Source organism: Bombina bombina, chromosome 1 (assembly GCF_027579735.1).
Source record: "Bombina bombina isolate aBomBom1 chromosome 1, aBomBom1.pri, whole genome shotgun sequence".
Lineage (NCBI taxonomy): Eukaryota > Metazoa > Chordata > Amphibia > Anura > Bombinatoridae > Bombina > Bombina bombina.
Window position 1 is genome coordinate 1283946023 of NC_069499.1, and position 27896 is coordinate 1283973918.

General features: G+C 36.3%; 1 protein-coding gene across 4 annotated transcripts in view; it reads right to left on the reverse strand.

Annotated features, from left to right (window-relative positions):
* Positions 1-27896, reverse strand: part of KCTD15 (potassium channel tetramerization domain containing 15) — a 104078-nt gene that overhangs the window by 68736 nt on the left and 7446 nt on the right. For all 4 annotated transcript variants that reach the window (XM_053701491.1, XM_053701506.1, XM_053701485.1 and 1 more), the window contains exon 2: positions 27391-27566. In XM_053701491.1, coding sequence (XP_053557466.1) covers positions 27391-27554 — 164 coding nt within the window. In that variant the 5' untranslated portion in view covers positions 27555-27566. The remainder of the gene's footprint in view (positions 1-27390; positions 27567-27896) is intronic.

A 27896-nucleotide genomic window follows, 5' to 3' on the forward strand; every position in this document is an offset into this window, starting at 1 on the left:
TGAAAGCACAGTTTTTATCTTTTACGTTCTTTCAATATGAATTGTCATATTGTATGTTTTATTATTTTTGATATCTAGATCCACACTATTTTTTCCCAATATTTTTTCTATATACAGTTTTTAATCAAATATTATTCAGGCGCACCATATTTTTATATGCTCTTTGCATATTTATTTTAATCCATTCTATCTAGCATTTATTTAGTGTTTAATATCCCTTTAAAACAGTCATCCCAAGATCTACAAAAGACAAGTTTAAGTTCTTACCTTCACCCAAACTATTTCACCTATTCTTTCTTTTAATTTTTTTCCTCTTGGGGCTCCATTTATCATTGTAATTCTCCTACATTTACGCCTATAAATACACGGTCGTAATTTTTCTCCTATTTATCAATGCAAATACGAGCACAAAATTCTCCCACTCTATTCTCTCTCGACAAGGCGAACATGTGCTCCAAATAAAGCTTAAAAATTTGCTTTTTCGGTCGTATTTTTAGAAATACGCCTCACTAAATCGCCGAAATTCAGATTTATCTTTATTTGCGCCTTAGGAGAACCTAAAATTCTCCTACAAATACGACCATGAAAGATCCATAACCACTGTGGAGAACATTGAATTCCCTACACTTTTTTCGTGAGAGTAGATGGAATGTTTCTTAATTTTGGCTGCTATTTCAATTATAGAACAATTATTAATTTATGGAAATTTACATTAACTTGTCACTTAGGGACACTGTACCCATTTTTTTTTTTTAGGATTAAGATAGAGCATGCAATTTTAATAAACTTTCTAATTTACTACTATTATGAATTTTTCTTCATTCTCTTGCTACCTTTATTTTAAAATCAATAATGTAAGTTTAGAAGCTGGCCCATTTTTGGTAGGAGAGCACAGATAAAGAAGTGCTGTCCAGGGTCTGAACCACAAATTTGCTGTCTCCTTAGCTTAGATAATTTATTTTTCAAATAAAGATAGCAATACAACGTAGAAAAAATTATAATAGGGTTAAATCAGAAAGTTGCTTGAAATTGAATGATCTTACTGAATCATGAAAGAAAAATAGTGTGTTGTGTTTCCATTTAGATCTTCAATTACAACAATTTTTTTTTTTTATAAAATATGTCATTTACATTTTTATTTTTTTTTAGTTCCTGAGGGTCAAAAAAATTTGGTCAACAAAAAAAGAACTTTTAAAAGAAACTGGACTTATAACGAACTACTCTGTAGTGTGGAAAATGCGAATGAGATATGAAAAGATGTAAATTTCTTATGTATAATATATTTTAACAATGATGTATGTGAAGATAACATTTTTTTTTTTTTTTTTAGAATAAATATATGATTTCAATAAAATAATTGGGTGTCCTATTCATTACTATCTGTAAAGTAAGACTAGCTCATCAGAATAAAGCTAACAATATTACATCAATGTAAGACGTGTCACCAGTGACATTTTTGAATATCTACAGGAGTTAAAAGTTCTTCAGGGGGTGTGGAAGGAGATAAAGGTATTATTGTTTAAAACTGGTGTTTGTATTATTATTATTGTAGTATGTGTAAAAAAAATATAAATCTTTCTTACACATGATTAAAAAAATGCAAATGCATTTAATGATTAGATTACATGTTTTTTTTTAATAATTTTAAAACAAAATAGTTATTTTTTTAATCTATTACATTAAAATTACAATCGTTTTGTATTTAAATACAGGTAGCCCTCAGTTTACGCCGGGGTTAGGTTCCAGAAGGAACGGTTGTAAATCGAAACCGTTGTAAATTGAAACCCAGTTTATAATGTAAGTCAATGGGAAGTGAGGGAGATAGGTTCCAGGCCCCTCTCAAAATTTACATAAGTAACACCTAATATATTATATTTAAAGCTTTGAAATGAAGACTTTAAATGCTAAATAGCATTATAAACTTAATAAAAAAATCACACAACACAGAATATATAATTAAACTAAGTTAAATGAACAAAAACATTTGCTAAACAGCATTATAAACCTAATAAAATAATCACACAACACAGACTTCACTTGCATTTCTCTGCAAACAGTTCTTTCTATGCATTCCAATCTGGACTGGGTTATAGACAGGAAGATCTTGTTCCTTTTGAAATCTGCTCTATAGCTCAGATCTGGTTAAACTGATTCATTTCAGCTTGCTTGGCTTTACTGCAACACAAGCGGACAGCTCCACCTACTGGCTATTTTAATAAATGCACTGCTTCTCAATGCTTTTCAATAGCAGTCACATGACTGGAAAAAAAGGTTGTTATTCTAAAACAGTGTAAATTGAACCGTTGTAAAACGAGGGCCACCTGTATTGTAACACACGGTCAAGGGCAGTTTCAATTGTATTTAAATAAAAAAAAATAAAGCAAGACAATTTTATATACAAAAAACAAGTGAATTTGGGAGTATTTCTAATGATAAATAAGGTGCATATGTAATACTAATGGCGAGATTTATCATTAATCCGCCACATCTCGACTTTGGAAATTGGCGTTAAAATATTACCGGTTTTATGATAAATATTGGCGCACATGTGCGCCTCTCCAAAGGCGAGCTGTGGAGAACTGATAGGACAACTGAAAGTTGTATTTCAAAAAATAATGATAAATGGAGCCCTTGGAGTGTCAGTACACACATTTTAGAATTACTAATAAATGAAGGAAAACATAAATTATTAATTACCATACGTGGGAGGAGAGTCCACTGCTTCATTCATTACTTGTGGGGAACAAATACCCAAGCTCCAGAGGACACTGAATGAAAAAAAAAAACCGGGAGGGTAGAAGAAGGCGGACCCTATAATGAGGGCACCACAGCCTGCAGAACCCTTCTCCCAAAAGCTGCTTCTGCCGAAGCAAAAAACATAAAATTTGTAAACAGTTGCAAAAGTATGTAAAGAGGACCAAGTAGCCGCCTTACAAATCTGCTCCATAGAAGCCTCGTTCTTAAAGGCCCAAGAAGAGGCCACAGCTCTAGTTGAAGGAGCCGTAATCCTCAGAGGAAATGGAGGACACTCCTCAGCCAAAAAGATAAAGAAGTCGAAGAGGCCCTCTGACCCCCACACTTCCCGGAAAGAGAAGAAGTTTGTCTAAATTCCTACGTGGTCTAAAGATAGGACTTCAAGGCACAAACCACATCCATAACTACGTTAAAAGGAACCACAATCTCATGATTGATGTTGCGAATTGACACAACCTTAGGAAGAAAACCTAACTTGAAAGCCAGATAAGGTGGGACGCATTGCAAGGCAGTTATCACAGATACTCTGCGCGCAGAAGCAATAGCCCATAGAAAAGGAACCTTCCAAGATAATAATTTAAGGTCTACTACATGCATAGGCTCCAACAGAGCCCGTGCAAAACCTAAAGAACAAGATTTAAACTCCAAGGAGGAGCAATAGATCTAAATACAGGTCTGATCCTAGCAGAGCCTTAACAAGTGACTGCACATCAGGAAGCTCAGCAAACCTCTTGTGCAGTAACTCAGACAGGGCCGAAATCTGTCCCCTCAGGGGACTTGCAGAAAGCCTTTCTCCAGTTCATCCTGGAGAACAGCATAAATAGGTCCTCCACACCTTATGATAGATGGGACGAGCAACCAGCTACGAGCTTGAATGAGAGTAAGAATAACACTCTCAGAAACCCTCTCTTGGCTAGGACTAAGTGTCCAATCTCCACGCAGTCAGCCTCAGAGATCTAGACATAGATGAGCAAAGAGACCTTGGACAGCAGATCCCTGCGACAAGGTAACTTTGACATCCCCACTAGTCTGCAAACTATATCCTTTGCGGTCAAGACGGAGCAATCAGTATCACTGACGCCTACTTGATTCGAGCCACCACACTAGGAAGTAGTGGTAACAGCCATAGAAGATAAATAATATTCAACCTCCAAGGCCCGGCTATTTCATCTTTTAGCTCCGCCAGAGGATCCATATACCTCGACCCATATCTGGGTAACTTGGTAATGAGACGTCATAAGATCTTCCTCTTGCAAATATCTGCAAACACTCGGGATGGAGAGACCAATCCCTCGGATTAAAGTATTGTCTGCTGAGAAAATCTTCTACCCAGTTGTCCACACCCGGATCACTGACAGCGAACAAATGTGGGTCTCCGCCCACTCCAGAATCGAAGATACTTCCGTCATAGCTAGGAAGCTTCTCGTTCTCCCCTGATGGTTGATGTGAGCCACCAAGGATATATTGTCTGATTGGAATTTGATAAACTGGGACGAACCCAGCAGAGGCCAATACTTCAGAGCATTGTATATTGCCCGAAGATCCAAATGCCATCGGGAAGGAGCTTTTCCTCCTGAGTCCATAGGCCCTGTGCCTTCCTGGCAACCAAAACAGCTCCCTCTTCTGACAGACTCGCAACCGTAGTCACAATCACCCAGGATGGTCTTGAGATGGATATCCCTTGGACAAGTGATCCAGGTAAAAAACACCAGAGAGCAATTCTCTCTATCTGCTGTCCAGAGACTCTGTTGAGACAGATCCGAAAGGTCGCCATTCCACTGCTTCAGCTTGCGCAGTTGCAATGGTCTGAGGTGAAACCTGGCAAAGGAAATTATGTCCATGCTAGACACCATGAGACCAATCACCTCCATACACCAAGCCACAGATGGCCTTAAGGAGGTCTGGAGGGCAAGACATGTTGAAGCTCGCCTGCAATGTCTCTGGTCTGTTAGAAAATTCACATGTCTATAGAGACTACTATAGTACCCGGGAATTCCACCCTAGTACTCAATACAAGAAAACTCTCTCTAGATTTATCTTCCATCCATGGGGTCGAAGAAGACAGAGGAGAAATTCTGAATAGTCCACTCTCCGAATGCCGCATTGGCCGAGAATCAAACCCGGGCCAACTACTTGGAAGGCAGTTATACTCACCACTATACCAGTGATACCAAACAGAAGATCAATAAACTGGAAGTGCTGGTCCAGGAACGCCAACCCTAGGAACTGGAAATGGTCCTTGAGGATTGGTACGTGACGGTAGCATCCTTTAGGTCTATCGTGGTCATAAACTGACCTTCTCGAACAAGGGGAAGAATGGACCTATTGTCTCCCTCTTGAATGAGGGGACATTTAAAAATTTGTTTAAGCACTTCAGGTCCAAATTGGATGGAAAGAGCTGCGCTTAGCAGGGTGAGGTAACGCATTAAAGGCTGAGCTGCGCAGTAACGTCTGGTGAAAAAATTTCCCCCTCCAGATGGAGGATCAGCAATGCTACGGGAAACTGCATGTGTAGAGAGATAAGTATGTAGGGTACACACCTCACTGGACGACAACACCTCAGAGTTGGACGGCTCAGTGGTATCAAACATGTTTGATATCACATTATGAAGGCATATGGAACATAATTTCAATGCTGTGAAATTCACATAAACACAGTGAAATTCATAAGCTCACAGACACAATGTGGTGATTATTAAACACTCATATATTTTGACAAAGGCTTTCTATGAGCCAAAACGCGTAGATCACCGATTTCAGCTAAACACGTAAGGCCAGTGAGTGGCTACAGTACGAGTCCCAGGACCACAGAATCGGATAAGAAGTAACTCCAAAAAATACAGAGGAGGCAGATCGACTTAGCGGTAGGAGCCTGGAGCCATCTGGCTTTTTTCAGTGGATCATTCAAATCAGTACGCACACTTGGACACACATGATGATTGGTTACTGAGCCCCCATGTGAGCATTCAAACCACATACACAGAAATCCCAGCTAACACGGACATACAGAGAGAAGGTGAGCTAAAGCTATGCCGTTTGTGCCAGAAAAATATTGTGAGACTCTTTAACTGGAATTTTCACTTTTAAGAAATATACAGGCGAAACTTGTCCCAAATCCGTTCAGATAACGGTGCAGAATATTCCCATAAGACTTTATGAACTCATTAGCCGGCACTGAATACTTTGTGAGCTTGTGAGCCTTTAAGCCGACATATAAGAATGTTTAATAATCACCACATTGTGTCTTTATGTGAGTTTATGAATTACATGGTTTTTATGTGAATTTCACAGCATTGTATTTTGTTATATGTGAGTTGTTCTTTCATATGCAATTTCACCTGTTTCACAGACGCAACCATATGAGTGCATATGTTTTAAACTGAATATAATTTTTTACTATATGGAGTATTGATGATTAATAATTGATTTCCGACACCGGTGTCTCAGTTTTGTTAAATATACAGTTTTATTTACTATTGTTCTTGATATAATCAATTTATTAAATTAATTTTATTGTATGAATTTGCATGAGTAATAGAAATGTATTTATAATCTATTGATTTATCTGTATGCATCAGACTGCCGTAGGCGCCACCTCCATCAGTTTCCTTTTCCTAGCACCCAATTTTGTTGCACTTTTGTGAGAAGTGTAGCCAGTGAGGTAGGCCGTTCTTTTGCCTTTGCAACCAGTCCAAAAAACAATCTACCTTTTGAATTTATTCTCCTGGATACTGATAAGGGAGAGTTGAGCATGCTGCTATTGACATCAAAAAAGTAATTTTGCCAAATGTTTTAAATATATTTAAAATGTTTCTAAGCAATTTTTTTTTAAATATTATTTTTACAAATGTTTTTCAGTTATTAGTACCTTCTGTAATATGGCCCGAAGCCACAATGTTGTATGGTACTCTAATGCTGTGTGTCAAGAAAGGTTTAGTGGTCAACTCTATGTATATGGGAAGGAGTAAATGGTCATTGTTACGTGCTTAAAAAAGGGTTAATGGTCACTGATGTGTATCAGGAAACAGTAGTGGTCACTGCTATGTGCATTAAAAGGCTTTAGTGGTTGTTGATAAAGTTCTATCATTGAAACCTCCCCTTATTATGTTGTTTTCTTTTTAGACAAAAGCAGTTAATTAGCTCAGACAGTGGTAGGACTTTTCTTTCTTAAAAAAAACCAACAACAAAAAACGACCTCAGTATTCAGGTTTAAATTGCAGTGTTGACACTCTGAGATAAGTTGCTTTTTTGTTGCAGTTTGTCTACTCAGACTCAAAAGATTCGCCATCACTGCATTAGACTATGGAACTGAAAACAGAACTCACAACCAGTTCCTTGTTCGCCAAGCTGGTGTACAAAGGATAACCACCTTCTGCTTGTCTTGATTGATTTTATTAATCATTCAAGTAAACACAGAAATGGGAGAAAATAAATATGCTAATAATAACTTCCAAGGAATCAGTATTACATAAATTGTAAATGCTTGAGGATGCCTGATCCGACACAAAATGTGGTTAGTTTGCAATTTTCTCTTTACATTATAAGATCTATTTCTAGACTTACCCATAAAAATACCCCTATAAATATACCATTCTCCTTGGAGAATAGCCTGGCAGCTCCAGAATCAGCATTTCAATTTCCTTAAGCATACAATGTGATTGGCTGAGATTAACCCTAACGTAGACTCATTCAACAAAGTGTAAAACCTCCCATATTATAGACCTGCTACAAACTACCCACAAATCAACTAACATTAGGAAAGAAACTACATAACTCTGCAATTGTCATGAATTACTAAAGGTCTATACCTTTAATTCATGATCTCCGCCCAATCCTTTGGCCCCTATTTAAGTCACACCTTATCCTCACTGCATTGCTTAATTATTGCAGTCTGAGGAAAGCTTTATCATTGTCTTCCTTAAACTCTGCAGTTAAACTGAAGCTCTCTCCTAATTCTAAGTACCTAAGTTGTATGAACTTATTTAACTTTGACCTTTTATTCAAGAACTTATTTAACCTTGTCCGCTATCTCTAAATCAATTTGAGGAGTATTTCAATTTCCACCTTTTAACTCAAGCCGGAACTTGTTCTTCACTACAGCGAGACTCTTCGTTACGGTGACGTCACCCACGCAACCCTTCAACCTGAGCGCACAGCGCGCCAGACTCCCAACAGATGCTTACTGCTCAACACGGAACTGCACGGACAAACAAACAGCTGATAACGGGTAACATAAGATAATAAACATATAAGGTATGATCATATCTGTATTTCAAAAAGCATGCTTGGAATGAGATCTCCAACTTTAGTCAAAAGTAATACCTTCTCCACCTCGTAACTCTATCTTCCTGAAGGTGTATGCCGCACAAAAACTGACACTCTTATAAGTTTCTTACAGCCTCATTTAGCAGCAATATCAATCCTTTGTTTCATCATATATCCTTACAATATTCAGCTTTGTGACAGTTATCAGTTCATTGCCTCATTACTTTACTGTGACACAGTGTTCATCTTTTACCTACGTTTTGTTTTATCATTCAATATCAACTTATTATTTTGCAAGCTCCTCTCTTTAATTTGAGTCCCCCTGACTGTAAGTTATTCAGTTCAGAGGTCTTAAGTTTTACATATCCAACAGCAAACTACGCTTTCATACAGGTTCCCTTTAACCAAGAAATGATTTCAGGGAGATAATGAAAGCAAACACTCAGATACATAGTGATAAATTACTTTATTATAAAAATGATAAAATTAAGTATCACAGCAATTAACAAACAGGTTAAAAAGATGTTGTGCATTACAATGGAAAATATAAACAAATACTGCAAGACTAAGGGGCCTATTTATCAACCCTCTGTCGGACATGATCCGATCAGCGGATCATGTCCGACAGACATCGCTGAATGCGTAGAGCAACACGCTCTTCGCATTCAGCATTACACCAGCAGCGCTTGTGAATGGCTGGTGCAACGCCGCCCCCTGCAGATTCGCTGGGTGTATTTGATGGGGTTGATTTCCCGCAATGTCTGTCCGCCTCCTCAGAGCAGACGGACAGGTTATGGAGCAGCAGTCTTTAGACCGCTGCTTCATAACTGGTGTTTCTGGCGATCCTGAAGGCTCGCCAGAAACACGGGCCTTCAAACTCCATAAGTAGCTTGATAGATAGACCCCTAATGATGCACTACACTGACAACTGAAGCACACAAGTCCCAAACAAAGCTTTCCTAAACAAATGCTTTCACAAGGGGGTAACACGAATGGGATATGAAAAAAAAAAGGAAAATCACAGACCCCAATATGGTCTGGTGGTGACTGTGGTGTTCCAATTATGCAGAACTGATGTATGGCTAATAAAATACTGTTTGGCAAAAAAGTATTTTACTTTAAAAAAAAAAAAAAAAAAAAAGCAGGTTCTATAAATATGATGTTGAAAATGTTAGCTTACTCTTACTTATGAATTGTTACATCAGATGAATGAAAGTTGATCTATTTTGAGATACACATTTGCTGACAGGATTTTCAGTCGGATATAAATTCACTGTCTCGTCCCTAGTTTAGAAAGATCCTCTGCAGTCTCAACAGAAGCTTTATAGCAAATTGTAATCCTTCATATAAAGCTGACAGGCAGCCTTATGTTGTCCTCTGTTTTCCTACAGTTTTGCTGAGCCTAAAAGGAGTCATTTATAGGTTTTTGCTCTTGAGGGGGGGGGGGGACTTCTTTTTATACAGGTTTTGCATGACAACATCCACCAATATACCTTGTCATCCTAATGCTTAACAAATCCAAGGACTAGTTATGGTTCCTATCTTTTTAAAGTCTTCTAAATTATATATATATATATATATATATATATATATATATATATATATATATATATATATATATATATATATATATATATATATAGGGAGTGCAGAATTATTAGGCAAGTTGTATTTTTGAGGATTATTATTGAACAACAACCATGTTCTCAATGAACCCAAAAAACTCATTAATATCAAAGCTGAATAGTTTTGGAAGTAGTTTTTAGTTTGTTTTTAGTTATAGCTATTTTAGGGGGATATCTGTGTGTGCAGGTGACTATTACTGTGAATAATTATTAGGCAACTTAACAAAAAACAAATATATACCCATTTCAATTATTTATTTTTACCAGTGAAACCAATATAACATCTCAACATTCACAAATATACCAATATAGCCACCTTTCTTTGCAAGGACACTCAAAAGCCTGCCATCCATGGATTCTGTCAGTGTTTTGATCTGTTCACCATCAACATTGCGTGCAGCAGCAACCACAGCCTCCCAGACACTGTTCAGAGAGGTGTACTGTTTTCCCTCCTTGAAAATCTCACATTTGATGATGGACCACAGGTTCTCAATGGGGTTCAGATCAGGTGAACAAGGAGGCCAGGTCATTAGATTTTCTTCTTTTATACCCTTTCTTGCCAGCCACGCTGTGGAGTACTTGGACGCGTGTGATGGAGCATTGTCCTGCATGAAAATCATGTTTTTCTTGAAGGATGCAGACATCTTCCTGTACCACTGCTTGAAGAAGGTGTCTTCCAGAAACTGGCAGTAGGACTGGGAGTTGAGCTTGACTCCATCCTCAACCCGAAAAGGCCCCACAAGCTCATCTTTGATGATACCAGCCCAAACCAGTACTCCACCTCCACCTTGCTGGCGTCTGAGTCGGACTGGAGCTCTCTGCCCTTTACCAATCCAGCCACGGGCCCATCCATCTGGCCCATCAAGACTCACTCTCATTTCATCAGTCCATAAAACCTTAGAAAAATCAGTCTTGAGATATTTCTTGGCCCAGTCTTGACGTTTCAGCTTGTGTGACTTGTTCAGTGGTGGTCGTCTTTCAGCCTTTCTTACCTTGGCCATGTCTCTGAGTATTGCACACATTGTGCTTTTGGGCACTCCAGTGATGTTGCAGCTCTGAAATATGGCCAAACTGGTGGCAAGTGGCATCTTGGCAGCTGCACGCTTGACTTTTCTCAGTTCATGGGCAGTTATTGTGCGCCTTGGTTTTTCCACACGCTTCTTGCGACCCTGTTGACTATTTTGAATGAAACGCTTGATTGTTCGATGATCACACTTCAGAAGCTTTGCAATTTTAAGAGTGCTGCATCCCTCTGCAAGATATCTCACTATTTTTGACTTTTCTGAGCCTGTCAAGTCCTTCTTTTGACCCATTTTGCCAAAGGAAAGGAAGTTGCCTAATAATTATGCACACCTGCTATAGGGTGTTGATGTCATTAGACCACACCCCTTCTCATTACAGAGATGCACATCACCTAATATGCTTAATTGGTAGTAGGCTTTCGAGCCTATACAGCTTGGAGTAAGACAACATGCATAAAGAGGATGATGTGGTCAAAATACTCATTTGCCTAATAATTCTGCACTCCCTGTGTGTATATATATATATATATATATATATATATATATATATATATATATATATATATATATTTGTTATTGCCCCTAAATAGTATACAGGCTGTGTCTCAGCATTCTGAGTGTCTTCTAAGTTTCAAGCAAATTCGTCAACCCCTACCTTAGTAGGCAGAGTTCCTCATCATTCAATCTGTTTAAAATCAAAACAACTTTCCAAAACATGGGAAAAGGAGTTGGGAACTAATATTACTTTAAAAGACTGGCACACGACCTTTCTGGCAACCAAAAAAATCATCCATCTCCACAAGGGTGTTGGAAACATTTCCTCAAAAGGTGGTACCTCATCCCAAATAGGCTACACATGATATACAAAACAGCAAATGACAAATGCTGGAGAGGATGCGGAGAAGTAGGAAATCCAACACATATGGTGGAGCTGCAAAAACCTAGATAGATTCTGGACAGAGGTGCTTAAAACAAATGCCGGATATAATAGAGAAACAAATACCTAACAACCCACTAATTCTCTTATTTCTATCACTTCCCAAACTCAGCAACAACATAGTCAGAACGGTACTGATACCGATGATCAATAGCGTTAAAACTCTAATACCGAAATATTGGAAATCAAACACAGTCCCCACAGTAACAGATTGGAGGGCGCAAGTAGAAAACCTCCTAGACATGTGGAAACAACACACTTCTAATTCCCAATGAGTATGTGATCAAAATAAATAGATAGGCCCAACACCTGCCCGGTCACTCACCACACAAACACATTGCTCACAATGTTGGTATTGTCTATTGTGACGTGATTGTTAGACATATAATCAATGGATGTTTAATCCCTGAAAATTTCAAAACAGACTATTATGAACAGCACACTGGAATATATTGACTTTATGTTATTTATGAATATATAATACTCTGTTAATGTTTTGTTTGATACCAAATAAAGATACCTTTTAAACAAAAAAACAAAAACAGCGTTTTTTAAAAAAAAAAAAAAAAAAAAAAAAAAAAAAAAAGGTATAGAAATGTCATAATTGAAATGTGAATGGGTGCATTTCAATGTGAAATTGAAACATATTTGCAATATACTTCCATAAGCAAAAATTCTTTCAGTCAAAGTTATTACTGATTTTCTGTGGTATACACATATATCCTGTGAGGGCCCGTGCACCAGTATACAAGCTCAGAGAGCTGAATGTGTGTATTGCTTCTGTGAAGACGTAATTTGTGCCATACAAGCCACCACTGACGCTCTGAAAAGGTGTGGTCTTTGAATATTGGAAGCATTTATGCTAAAGGACATATATTGAAAAAATACTTATATATCCCACTGAAATGCACCCATGCACATTTCAATCCATTTAACTTAAAGTGATGGTAAATTCTCCAGCATAAAATCACATATTATTAAAGCTCATGTGCTAACTAGCATTTCAATCTGCTTTTAGCATTAAAAAGTCCAATCTACCTTAAATAATTAAGGTTTTTGTCCGGCTCCGTTTACTGCTGTAATGCAGCTTCTGTCACATAATTTCTCTTTGGCTTGTTTGACTGGCAGTTGTTTTAGCCAATCAGAGCCTCACCATGTGCCCCACGTAAAGTATTGACAGAACGCTCCCGTGCTTGTAACTGATGCTGTTTGCCCAACAGAAACAGTAGATTGGACTTTTAATGCTAAAATCAGATTGATAGGCTAGTTAGCACAGAAGCTTTCATAATATGTGACTTTATGCTGGAGAATTAACCATCACTTTAACCTTTTAATGCCATCATTAATACTGCCAATAAAAAATGTTTAATTTTCCATTTGTTAAAACTGTGAACACAGTTTATTTCAAAAATGCTTTAATTACTGTACATGACAACAAATGTAGTATTTTTGTTCCTTTGGACTTGTATTATGTTTTGGAATATAAATAAATGCTTTTTTTAAAAAAAAAAAAAAAAACTTTTTTATTGAGGTTGGTAGACATTGTGACAACAAATAACCAGTTTACATAAAAAAACAGTTAGGTAATCATATCAGTTATCGAAAGATGACAACATATATAACATTTCTGTTTAATGTTCAATGTTGTTTAAACAAAAATGAGCCATAGATAACTCTAGATAAACTGTATATAGGTATTTGAAACCTCTTTTTCTGCAAACCATATGCTACTGAGGATAAAGGTTCATAGTATGGTGTTGGTGCTTGTATTTGTAGAGCCTATGAGAGGGTCATATGTCATGCAGAGGGCTCTATGGCTTAGATTAGTTAGTCAAAGAGTAGAGGCAAAGAGTAGATGGTGAGATGAGATAGTAAGCACACCTTCATGTATGAGTGGGTAGTGATATGGTTTGAATGGTAATTGGGAGGAGCAGCGGGCAAGAGCCGCTTTATGTAATTGTGGGGGGGGGGACACATGTCCGGATAATTAATAGTATAAGAGCATTATTATTATGCGGCTTAACAGGAGAGGGGTTACACTTGGACTTATAAGAGGGAAAATATGTGGGCTAATAGATATTTAGTAGACTTGCCGCATTTAAATCTAGGGTAATAGGTAAAGTAAAGATCCCATAATTATATAACAAGAATATGTTTTCAGGTTGTTGGAGTGTAGAAGAGGAGGCCTGAATACAAATTGAGGTGCTATATGGTGGAATCTCAGTTTTATGTAAGAGTGGGGGGTAAGCTACTGTGTGCTGTTCAGTGTTAGCTATATCTAGATGGATGATGAAGGATAGTTTGTAAACTACTTAGGTACCGTGTTATTAAGAGGGGGACAGAGCTAGTCTCTTGTCGTTGGAGTTGTAGTATGATTCCTGTGAAATCTAAAAGCAGGGGGAAATGTTATTAAGGTAGGGTGGATGATGCCTATGTGTGAAAAGATGTATGAGGAACCTAGGTAATAAACTAAGTTCAAGCTAAATTTACAGCTAAATCATGTCTACGGCTTCAACCCTGATAACTGTAGCATAACATTTAACACCAGCAAGGTACTTTTCTAACTGATATAAGAACAGCAGCAGTATGAAAATCAGTAAAGTACGACTAAACCCCTAATAACTTTAGTGTAGCAGTTAACACCAGCAAGGTGCTCTTCCGACTGATATAAGAACAGCAACAGTATGAAAATCAGTAAGGTAAGGCTAAACCCTTAAGAACTTTAGCGTAACATTTATCACCAGCAAGGTATTCTTCTAACTAATATAAGAACAGCAACAGTATAAAAATCAGTAAGGTACGACTAAACCCCTAATAACTTTAGCGTAGCGGTTAACACCAGCAAGGTGCTCTTCCAACTGATATAAGAACAGCAATAGTATGAAAATCAGTAAGGTAAGGCTAAACCCCCTAAGAACTTAAGTGTTACATTTACCACCAGTAAGGTACTCTTCTAATTGATAAAAGAAGAGGAACAGTGTAAACATGGAGGAAACCTATTAGCACAATGTCATTGTCCCACACATAATCTTCTTCAATATTGGATCTTTAGTATAAATGTCCTAATAAAGAAAGTATTAACTATAAAGCTTAACTGTAGGTCCAAATGGATGGTCTCAGAGAGAGTGTCTAAACAGCCTGCTGACATATGTACTTGGCTAGAACGTCCCTCTGAATAAAACACCTAGTGCTGCTAGCCGACTCCTCTTCTGGAGCAGATGGGAGGCTTGTATTGGTAGGAATCGGCCCCTTGATGAGATACAGTGAACTGGGGGACCCTAAGCCCCTTGAGCCATAGATAAACTGCGCAAGCTGTAGATGAAAGCCAAATTTCAGTATCTGATACTTGCGCTGGTCTTAGGTGCGGAGTAGGTGGTGTATGCTGTTGGGTAGTTTTGAGAAGGGGAGGCTTGCATTGTTTCCCGCTAAGCAATCTGCTACCGATATCATCCTGCCAGCCCGAGTGAATACCATACGTTTTTGAGGTTTTCCGGTAGTGACATTTGTTGTAATTACAGGCTGGAGCCTGCTTTTCCATGTCGCCTTTGAAAGAGTACTTTTTAGTGATCAACGATCTACTCTCCCCTCCTCCCCCAAGGCCGGCCGCATCCTCCGGGCCAGAAAAAGCAGAGCCAACAGAAGATTTTTGTGATTGTAACAGATCATGAGTAGGGGTACTATTCTTAGGCTGTGCATGTCTTTCAGCTGACTTCTCTGTCTCCGCCATGTTTGGAGTAAGTATATCCTCGTGCTCAGAGTGTAACACAGTATAGTATGTAGGCTATGAAATTAATGTGACATCTGTTTTCAAAAGGCTAATACTGCGTTATCAAAGTCCTCCATAGTTGTGGTAAGTAGCGTGTCTGGAGATAGTAGAATGATCTCTAAGTGCTTAATTGCCGGGAGGGGTGTTAGGAAGTAGCCTTCTAGCGGTGCATGGAGAGGTCTAACCGCCCGGCTCAGAAGCTCCTAGAAATACTATATGAGCGTTGTTTGGAGCAGAAAAATTATCCAAGTAAAATGCAGTATGAATCGGCACTGGATGGTGTGTAATAAGTTAGATTTTTTGACGGATTGTAGCCCTTAAGTGTAGAGCTCTCATGAAAGTGGCCATCTTAGACGCTGGTCCGGACACGCCCCGCCATGTGGTTTAATATGTTTAAATATTACTCTTACTAAAACATATTAATCTTCCTTTAACTGTTTTTGTAGAGTTACAAGATTTACTAAATGTATAAATATTGCACAATATAGTAAGTCACCAGACATTATATTATGATTAGGCATGTGAATAAAACTTAAGCTATCAGAGGCATTACACATAAAATGTACTCACATTTATTGATAATACAATATAGACTAAATGAAAAAACTGATTTATGAACTTATTTAGATAATGTTAACCATTCTACTTTCTGTCAGAATGCATGGCATCGTAACGGTTTGTTGAAGTGGTTTTAAAAGTGGCACTAAAGATGTATTATAAAATGGTACAGTACACATTTACCAGACATAGCAACAACATTTGGTATATATGCAATTATTAAAATTAGATATAAAGTAGCCGCTTGAACAAAAGTATACTAGTAATAGCAAAATGAAATTCACGTAAGGAACCAACAGGGTCAAGGAATATAATTAAAAGGGAAACTCAAGGTGAAATTGAACTTTGAAATTTGTCAGAAAAAAAAAATCTAATACTCATTTAAAGTTCAGACTTGGGGGCATATTTATTAAAGGCCTGTCAGCGGATCATGTCCGACAGACCTCGCTAAATGCGGACAGCAATACGCTCTCCGTATTCATCATTGCACCAGCAGCTCTTGTGAGCTGCTGGTGCAACGCCGCCCCCTGCAGATTCGCGGCCAATCACCTGCCAGCAGGGGGTTTTCAATCAACCTGATCGTACTCAATTGGGTTGATTTGTGGCGATGCCTGTCCGCCTCCTCAGAGCAGGCGGACAGGTTATGGAGCAGCGGTCTTTAGACCGCTGCTCTATAACTTGTGTTTCTGGCGAGTCTGATGGCTCGCCAGAAACACGGGGCTTCAAGCTCCATACAGAGCTTAATAGATATGCCCCTAAGTGCTATAGCATTGTCTTTTTATCATGTACTTGATGATTACACAAATCTACTGTATTTACCGGTCCTTTAAATGGATAAAAAAAAAGCTGATTTTAGAATGATATTGATGTGTTTTAATCCCTTGTCTGCAGATGGGGATGCAATGTAGCAATTGGCTGCAGCATTTGGATATTCATGGAGTTAAAGATGATTGTCCTAAAATGTCATAAATAGGAATCACACTATTACAACCAATATGCTTAGGTTTGTATTACAACAGCTTCCCATTACAAACTGCAAAAAGTGATATTTTCCCTAGATCACTAAGGGCTGACCAATAGATTGTGATTATACTGTTATTTCCCATTTGCTTGCATCCAGTAGACATACCATACAGTCATTTTAATGAAATGTCTATTTGTCTTGTTCATTTGCATGTTGTGCATCAATACAGTGGCTAAAAGTAACACACATTGACAACATTGATAAAAGATATATCTCAAATCAATAATGTCTGGAATCCATGTTATAGATTCGATATACCCCTCTTTATTTCAATTGTTGCAATAATGCAAAGTGTAGATATGATTTCTGATCATGAATATAGGAATGGGAGGAGGGGAAATCCCAGCAGACCCCCCCCCTTCTCAATGTAGCTCCTTTCCAATGAAATCAGCACATGCTACAGCTGCATCACTAGGTCAATAGCCCCAGGCTTATAATCCATTCTGCCTTGGGCACAGTGCTTCTGTTGTTCTCAAAGTGTTCCTCACTTCTTCTCTTCTGTGCAATCCACAAGGACAGGCTTGCTCCCTTACAACCAAATGCCCTTATTTCTCAGCATCGTCATAAGTAATATGATTACTCTAGTTCAGTGTTCTTTAATTCCAGTCCTCAAGACCCTCTAGATGGTCATAATATTAGGATCTCTTGAGCAGAGGTGGGTTTATCATAGTGACTAATTACTTCAATATATCTGTCCTGTTTTGGGTCCTGAATATTATAACTGAAAAACATTGCTCTAGTTCACTATATATAAGTGTGCTCTTCAGTGCACAATCACAATAAAATATTACAGATTTCTGAAGTATTTATAAACCAAAACATCTAAAACAGAAATAAATACAAACATGGCCCCCAATAAAGGGAATAATAGTCTTCATATTGCACATATAGCAGAAAAATTTGTTGCCAAGTTACCCAACAAATGATTTTACCCTAATATACTATAACTTAGTAAAGTCTTACCGAGAGGCACTTACCAATCATATGGTAACTATCTAAACAGTGTAATTGTGCTCCCGTTAAGCACAGAGTTTTATACATACAGTCAAACAGTAATACTTTTTTTTAAATGCATATAATATTGTATAAACAGTTTACCTTAAATGAAAATGAAACTCAAAAATGCATATAAACATTAAAAAATGTTTTGCTGCACAACTAATCCATTTAGATAGCTAGCTCCCAGGATCATATGGCGCTATACTGCTGGCCAGTGGCATGACCCACAAGTATAACATATAAATTAATATTTATTTATTTTTAGATGAGCTAAAGTAAATATCTTTAAGTTTGTAAGTAAGAATTTATTTATTGGCTGCACAATAAAATATATTGCTATATGCAAATGCTACTGTATGTGCCTTTACAGACCTTAGCAGCCCATAGTTTGATTCCAACAACCAAAAATAATTTACCATAAGGATTACTGCAATTACATAAAATATTAGTTACTGATTATTAAGTAGTATTTCAGGAAGGTGAGCGATTTTGGCTTAACAGAACAATTTTGCAAAAAACGTTATCTTCTTGGCGCAAAAATGTGTAATTACATATTTTTTGACAAGCAGACCTTGACCAATATTGACCAGAATTTAGATTCATGTGTATTACTTATAAAAGAACTGATTCAACAGGGAAGACTGACCAGTCCTCTCACACAATTGGTTGCGCGAGAGAAGCGAAACGGCATTGCATGAGCAGACACTCATGCAAAGCCAAATATGGAACTGAAGGCGTCCCACAATTTGCAATCTCGGGCAGACAAGTAAAATACATGTGAACCTGGTCCAATCAATGATAAATTTACCCCTATGTGTTTCAGTTTCACCCTTGAGTAGGACATGAATGATGATGCAACTATATGCATATTCAGGGCCTAATTTGCTTACTGGTGATTAACCGCTCAGTTAGTACAATGTATTGTGGATCCCAGTGTGAGAATAGAAAAAGTTTTTTTATCCCCTATGCTAGGGTTACAGATATAGTAAGTAAGGGACACCAATACAAAAATGGCATGCTCTAACAAATTAAAGCATTTCATTTTTGCATTAGTATGTCCTTTTAATTGCCATGAAAGCTGACTGTTAGGTTTTCTGTAAACCTCTACAAAATGTAATTGTTCAGAATTTGACTGATCTGGACAATACAGCGCACAGTTCACTATTATCTTGGCAATAATAATAATTCATCCCTATATTCAAGTGACAAAAACAGACTTAAGGTTTCTGTATTATCTAACATTTGTCTTCATAAACCTGACAACACAGAATGTATCATTCTACTGTGGACAAAGGAAGGAAGGGAAGGGAAAGGAAAGGAAAAGGAAAAAAACTTTCATAGTCTTGTTTCCTGTTTTGGGGGAACTTCAAAATGGGATCAATACAATTAAACTTTCCAAAAGTAATACAATATAATTCTTACTATTCTAATGATTGTTGTAAGCAGGCAAAAAGTAGTTATTCCATATAAAGGTCTAAAAAGTCACCTTGCTTTGGAGCTCAAGATACTGCCAGAAAAAAACTATACTGATTTGCTACTTAATTTCTCAAAAACACCCAGAGTTCAGATTTAAAAGGAACATGAAGCATTTTTACCTTCTAAGACAAAGGGGCATATTTATCAATGTGCAAGTGGACATGATACGTAGTAGCGTATCATGTCCGCCGCACACCAATAAATGCTGAGAGCATACGCTGTCGGCATTTATCATTGCACCAGCAGTTCTTGTGAACTGATTGTGCAATAACGCCAATCAACCCGATCGTTGGATGGACCAACCCGATCATACATACAGGGCTTGATAAATATGCCCCAAAGTATTTCATTGTGTATAGTATAAAAAATAAAAAAAAGTTTTGCATGTATTTATTTTACTTTATTTTGCTGTAAAATGTTTCTGTGTTTTAAAAAAAACAAGTGCTTGTGCCATGCTCTTTAAAGGGCTGGAAAGCCAATTCTGTAAAATAAAAAAAATTGTTCGCCTAAACAAGTAACACACCTGACAGTGATTGTTTAAAGCAGTGAACAAGATAAGATAAACACACTCAGCCGAGTTACTGTGAGTTAGCTGCTGATTGGTGGGTGCACAAATATTCCTCTTGTTATTGGCTCAACTGATGTGCTCAGCTAGCTCCCAGTATTGATGCTCCTTCAACAAAGAATATCAGGAGAATGAAGCAAATTTAATAGTAGAAGTAAATTGGAAACTTGTTTAAAAATATGTGATCTATCTGAATCATGATAGAAACATTTTGGGTTTCATGTTCCTTTATTAAAGCGACAATTCGAATTGCTTAAAACATTTATGTTGTATGTAGGTTTGTTGCAATTCGATATTTGATTGCTGATATTAACTAAGGATCATTAAAAACATTTGAATGGCATACAAATTAAATACATAATAAAATTAAAATAGCACTTTGATTTTTAAATGAGCAGTAGATTTTTTTCTAACAAATTTTAATTTCCTTTCCTTTCCTTGTATCATGACATATGAATCACAGACTCGTGTGCATGCACTGTGACGTCTTGCACATGCTCAGTAGGAGCTTCTGACTCAAAAAGTGTGCATATAGAGAGACTGAATAATTTAATAATGAAATTCAATTGGAAGTTTTTTGTTTTTTTTTATTGTATGCTCTAACTAAATTGTTTAAGTTTAATTCTCACTTTAGTGTCCCTTTGAAGGCTTGTCCTACCTGAGTACAAGATTGTGGAAAGGGACATGAAATAAAACAAATATATATGATTCAGATAGCGCATGCATTTTTAAACAACTTTTTAATTTACGCCAGCAATGCACTACTGGGAGCTAGCTGAACACATTGGTAAGCCAATCACAAGTTGAGTATATGTGCAGCCACCAATCAGCAGCTAGTTTCCAGCTCCTGCGCCTACCTATGTATAACAAAGGATACCAAGGGAACAAAGCAAATTGGAAAATTGCTTAAAACCGTATACCTGACTCATGACAAAAATTAGGTTTCATGTCCCTTACAGATATCCTCTGGAAAACCTTTATATCAATTAAACTAGCAAAGGTCCACAAATAACCTAAAATACCCAGCTGAAATATACTTTATAGGAAAAATAAATCTATTCAGATGCAGTACAAAAGACAAGATGATGTCATAGTCCCTATCAGAGTCTGTTGTACAATTACATCAGCTATAAAGTATTCTGAGTGCACAACTATTGTTTGTGTAATTAAAATTTTTTCACATAACCAAGGTTGAACTCAAAGTCTTAAACCTTGTTCAATGGTTTAGAAGAATAAGCTATGATTAGCCTCTCGGTCCTGCTTTCGTGTTAACAAAAGTTGTAAAATTTGGATTACCAAGAGTGAACCTCAGAACCATAAATCTATTACAATATAATAGCGAACTCTGCAAAAAGGCTGCCATACTGTGATTAAAGAGTTCTCCCAGGATGTCCTACCTTGGATAGCAGAGAGAATTGAAATATAAGCAAGGATATTGTGCAAGCAGTTCACAAACACTTGTGTGTACCAAAAACATTCAAACATTCCTCTATTACCTAAAGTCATGGAATCCATAAATGTCTAAAAATTACTTTGGATGTTGCTTGGGGCGTATGTTCCTGGTTACTGTGCCTGGTAAATATTAGAGATGCTTGTGTTCCATCCAACAAAAAGGTTCATTTACTCCCCATTCCTTGCCAGTAGCAGCACAAATTCTTCCCTAGGCCATATCCGTGTTTACAGACTCTAGGCAAAAGGACCATTTGCTTTGGTTAAAATAAAAAAACATATAAACAAACTTTTTTTCAAAGGACTCAAAATCAATTTTTCAAAGAGGAGGAAATAAGGGAATAACTTATCAAGGTTTTTAATATGTGAATGACAAAGAAACCCAAGAGTCTTGAATGCCTGCACTGATTTTCAACCTGTTTAAATAATCATTTTTATTATGCCCTTTAAATCAATAAAGTAATGTATACCACACGTATGCCATATTGGAGAAATACTCTAAAAAGTGTGTGTATAGCAAGGCACCCTTTATGTGTATGCTTAGCTTTTATTCTGCAGAGGAATTGCAACATTTGAAAGAACTTATGGTTACTTAAAGTGATGGTAAATCTTAGTGTTTGTGAAACGCTAGGATTTACCATTGGAACAAATAAAGGGGACATTCATTCATGAAGTATAAACTACTTCATTCTGAACGCTCCTATATTTGTTTGCAGCGTTCGCTGCACTGAGCTGCTAAGGCAGCCCACGGCAGAACGCTATTTGGCTGAGAGGTCACGTTACCGGCTTGGCGCCAGAATATACAGAATAACGCTAGAATTTACCATCACTTTAAGGGAGCATACAAAGTGGATTGTGCTATATAGACAACACTGCTAAAGGTAAATTCTGTGATAGGGTGTAAGTTAACAAACTACAAATATAAACAGCATTATCAATGTACAAGAAGGGGTGCTGCATATTTTATAGTTTTAATGCCCCAAAATGTATATTGTGAAGCTGGAAGAGAAAGGCAATGGGCATGATATTTTTTACACTGTGCAGAAGTTTCTAGCTAAGGGAAGATAGCTTACATTCTTGCTTCTTTCAAATAAAGATGCCAAGAGAGCGGGAAAAAAAAAATGATGATAGGAGTAAATTAAAAAGTTGCTTAAAATTGCATGCTTTATCTGAATCATGAAAGTTTAATTTTGACTAGACTTCTATCCCTTGAAGTATTTTATATATACACACTTTCTACAAGATCCTACTCAGCATGTGCACTAGTTCACTGTGTATACGTATAGTAGTCTATGATTGGCTGGTGCCACACGATACAGGGAGCCTGTAAATATGAGAAAAAATAAAATGTCAGGAATAAAAACCTTCTGCTTGTTTGAGTAGGTGTTAAATCATTGTCTTTGTATTATGTACCTTTGATTAACATAAACTACAACTTGTATACAAGCAGGTAATGTGGATATTAGTTTTCAGGCCCCCCTTTAACAATCTGTGCCATGCTTTAAGTTTATGCCAAGCACTGGACCAGTATCTTGTAAAACTAATTTTTCATACTGTTCTAATGTATGTCCTCAACAAATTAATAATTAACAAGGACGACGACTGGGGACACTGGGGGTGGCATAATTACCTCTTAGGAGCAGGAACGCCTAAAGGACTGTTTGCAAAGACAAGATTTTAAAGGCTCCAATATTTTGGTTGCTGCAAACTATCTGCTGAAGTTTGCTACAAAAGGAATTGCTTAACAATTACTGGGTCAGTTTTAAAAGAGAAATATCAAGTGTACACGAGACAGCATGTGTCAATATTTAACATTTTCATATTATGAAAAAAACACAACTACAAATTAACTTTTTTTCTTTTTATCTCAGTCTACAATGCCTGTTTTTATGAGATTTCAAGACAGATGTTTTTCAGTAAATAACCTCTGACATAGCTCTGCTCTTCTGCCTACAAGTCATACCATCTTAATTCAGATAGGATGGATTAGCTTTGATACTTAAATCTGTTGTGAGAGCAATACCAGGTTGTACGTCGCATAAAAACAAGAGCAAACTGGCAACCCAAAGGGAAGATGCTAAACCAGGTAAATGTGTAATAAAGCTAAATCCCACCTCCTGAAAACCTCTACTAATATGGCAATTAGTACAAACATAGTGCATACTTGTGCTGTGATATCTAGTCTAGAAGGATACATCATCTCTGCAACTTACTAACAAAGCATTATTTCTAGAGATACAAGAAAACATATAAAACAATGTTAGAATGATGTCACCTAATTAAACAGCAAAATCTATGCACCTTGTTGGATGATTATCCTTTCTTATTATGAGATAGTTAGACATAAGCACTCTAATGATTTACAATTTAAATAATATGATAGAATTATCTTATTATCCTTTGTATTTTATGACAATCTTCTTTTCGCCTGTGACAGTTTAGGGATAAACTTAAAAAGGGACATTAAACACTAAATTAATGGTAGATAGAATGATGCATTCAAAGAAAAGATTAGTCTATAACATGTAGATGTATTTTTTAAAGTTTCACTAGTTGTTTAAATGTTGACAAAACAAGTGCAAACTTTTAGTATCTATAACACAATGGGAGCTGCCATGTTGTAATTTAGAATTATCTCTCTCTGCTGTGGCCAATTAGGGCCAGTTATACATAGGTCATGTATTAAATTATGGAGACTAATAAACTAAATTACACAAGTGCATTTCAGATGTGAATAAAGCATTTTTTCAATATACTTGTATTTTCAAAGATGCTTCTAGTAAAACTTTTAAAAGCTTTTATTGTTCATAGGCACAATAAACATATCTATATATGCTCTTTGCACCAACAATTTAAACTGTCTGCTTAGAGAGCTGGCACTAGCTTGTATCAAGCAATTTCTAACACAATACATGACACAGTCGGCTATCTGAGCAGAAACAGTTTAAAATATACTGGTACATGGTTCATATCTACATATGCTCAAGGTTGCCCTGCACAGTAAAATCCGTCAATGTAATAGTGATAATTTTTAGCATTTTTTGGAAATACATGTATATTGCAAAATTCTTCTATACAGAAGTTAAATAAAAGAATGTTTGAATTATCTTGTCTTGTCTACAATATTGCAGCTTTAATGTTCATGACTTAAAAAACAAAAAAAAAAACACAAAGTTCTAAATTCTAAGTATTTTTTTATATATGCCTACATTAAAATTATTCATAGGTTCCTGACATGGTTGGATCATTTGTAACCTGGGTATCTCCTAAAGATCAGACAAATTTGCCAACCAGTTAAACGTACATAACCTGTGGTGATGGTGGTTGTGGTCTGCTGAACTTGCTTCATGGGAAATCTTCTCTCTCACTGGGAGAGACTATAATTTGCCTTACTTTTGACTGCTTAAAACAGTTGTTTTGAAGGTTCACCAATTGTAATGCTACACATTTTTTATTTCTTCTTTTCAATATCATGCATATAAGGTTTGATACATATAATGGATACAACCAGATTTCTCCATAACGTGTTATTATAAAATTAAAAAAATTAAATAAAAATCTGCTTTCTTAAGGAAAGTAGGAGGATCTAAATTCAATTTTGACCTTGCAGAATAGAAAATTATGTGCAGTCGTGTACAAGCTAATGTTTAACTTCAATGAATGGTTTCCAGAACCAAATAGAGAAACAGGACGACTAGTTTATTTTTAATAAGTTAATTTAAAGGTGTGTCAAAGACAACTGAAAAACATATTGAAATCATCTCAGACTCTTTATTGCCATTGAGCAGAAACTACTCATTTAGAAAACTAAACTGATTGCTTTACAAATTTTAGGTATAACTTTGAACTGCACCTGCATCAGGGGTAAATGCCAGATTACACAGATGGCTTAATCATCAATGTGCCTTTTTATAGTTGACCAACTATAACACATGTGTGACTACATTATAGAATAACTTACCTAAAGACTAAACAATTTCACTTACAGGTTAAAACAACAACACACAAAGTAAAAAAGTATGTTCAGTTTTTCAAGGTGCAACACATTTTTATTAAAAAAAATCAGTCCTTAGCTTCTATGTATTTTTTATTGCATACCAAAGCTCTTGTGTTGAAATAACCAAAAGGAAAAGTACAGTAAAATTTTAAAAACAAACAACATTTAAAAGATCGAGTAGTAAAAATCTGTTACTGAACAAATTACAGACATATTAAAGCCTGTATATTACGATGTAGCTAGTTATTAAAATATTTAAAAGAAAGAAGCCAGCCTACTAAAATCATAAATAATTTTAGTGAAAAACATTGTATTCGAATCATGAACGTTTACAGTATACTGTAAAATAGTTTTTCCCTTAATGTGTTTACAATTGCTTTTTTTACCAACTGCAGAGTAAAAATGTATGAAAATTAGCTTTTTAAGGTTTATTTGTGTATATTAATGCTCTGATTTTGTGTTTTGAAGCCACAACCTAATAAAATGGGTTGAGCTTGTAGGTATAATCAGACCTCATTACTGTAACACCAGTACTTGGAGAGAACAATGTAAAATCAACATTGTATTACCTTATCTCTGCTATATCCCACTAAGAGTGTAATCTCTTCTGCTGGCTGTGTTTACAAAGCTTATCTATAGCTTAGACCTGCGGCCACAAACTTTCAGAATAGGTGGGGATACCACATGCTAAATCAACTATTTCAAATGTCAATATAAGGGTAAAGGAGCTACTTGTAAACAATTTAATACACTCCAGCAGGTAAAGTGGATCATTGGGAATAAATTAAATGGGAGAACATTTTTGAGTAAACTGTCCCTTTAAGACTTTCATGATCCTTTAATATAAAAGACAGTGGATATTCAGGTATGGTCCAGATTTTGTTTTAAAGGAAGTTGTGTTGCATATAGAAGAGGATATTTAATATATTTTACAGGATTTATTTGTGTGTGTTTTTTAAACACATTAGAGGGCTAAAAAATAAAACTTTTTGCTTTGTTGACTATATACTTGTGGGTAGTATCACTGCTCACCAGTAGAGGAATAGATGTTTTTTTATCATCCATTGATTAACCTATCTAAAAGGGATAAGTTGGTCGAATGCATGTACTTCCTGTTAGTTTAAGAAACAGCTTTAACCTCATTTTTTTAATGTAAAATAAGTACAAATTGAGTCTTTTGCAAACAAGATGAACAAATTCAATTAATTAAATGTCTCCAACTCTCCTTAATCTATGTACACATTAAAAAAATTGCACAGTTACTACACATACATATATACATATACATATATATATACATATACACACACACACACATACATACACACACACATATACACAAATACATATATACACACACACAGATACAAAACAACTTAACAGTTATTCCGACATTGCTAAATTACTGGTATGCCTATCGGTATTAACCCTAAGCTATAACGTATCGCACTACATATATCAAAATACTAATTTATAAAGAAGCATGAACAGTGAAAAAAGAAGCAGAAAAAGATGTGTTCTTTAACACACCTTAAAAGCTTAAGAGTAGGTGCAAACTAATGCAGTGAGAAAAGAAGTATAACTTTGAGATGTATTACAATCTTACTCAACAAAATGCTTGATGAGTTTTTGTACTATATTCTAGCATTACCATACAACATAACATATATAACACTGGAACGCAAAGGTCCACAATTTCAAATATTTAATGACCTTGCTTTAGTTAATCCCCAGAGTAACAGAGCTATACAAATGAATAAAACTGTATCGACAATGCATTCAAATGAGAGGGAAATAAAACCACACAAAAAAAAATTAAATTAAAAAGTACTGAACAACAATAGCTGTAGCTAAAATGCTTTGTCACATTTGTGATTTTAAAGTATTGTGTAAAATTAATTTGGAAATACAGAAGACCTATAACAGCTTATACATATCAGGAGATAATCCTACCTGGAATCTGGATACTTTGTCAGTGTGGCCAAACTGCTGGTGTACATGTGTCCTCCAACATCAATATGCACTGGAGCATTGGATTTTGTGAGCTGTGCTGGAAGAGGAATTCCTTGGGAAGCCAGTGGAGAAACTGGGGACCGCGTTAGAGACAGACGGGACATGATGCTTCCCTCCTAGAGGTAGAGGACACACACAAAAAAAAAAATGAAGAGTTCTCTTTTAGAGCAGAGATATCTGAATTCTGATGTGTTCATAGATCTAATCAGATCTTTTTCTGCATCTGCCTGATCATATATTCTGCTAACAAATTATTGCCACCGCTGCAATTAAGTATATTTGCATCATTTTCTTCAAAAACACCAGAGGGTAGTAGGGATATGCTTATTAGCAATAAGAACATAGAAGATTTTTTTCAAGGTGTCAGCCTCAAGGGGCATAAAACAAAGTGCAAAATTCTAATTAAAGGTCGTGGGCTTATGTGTTAGATGTGAAATATCCCCTGA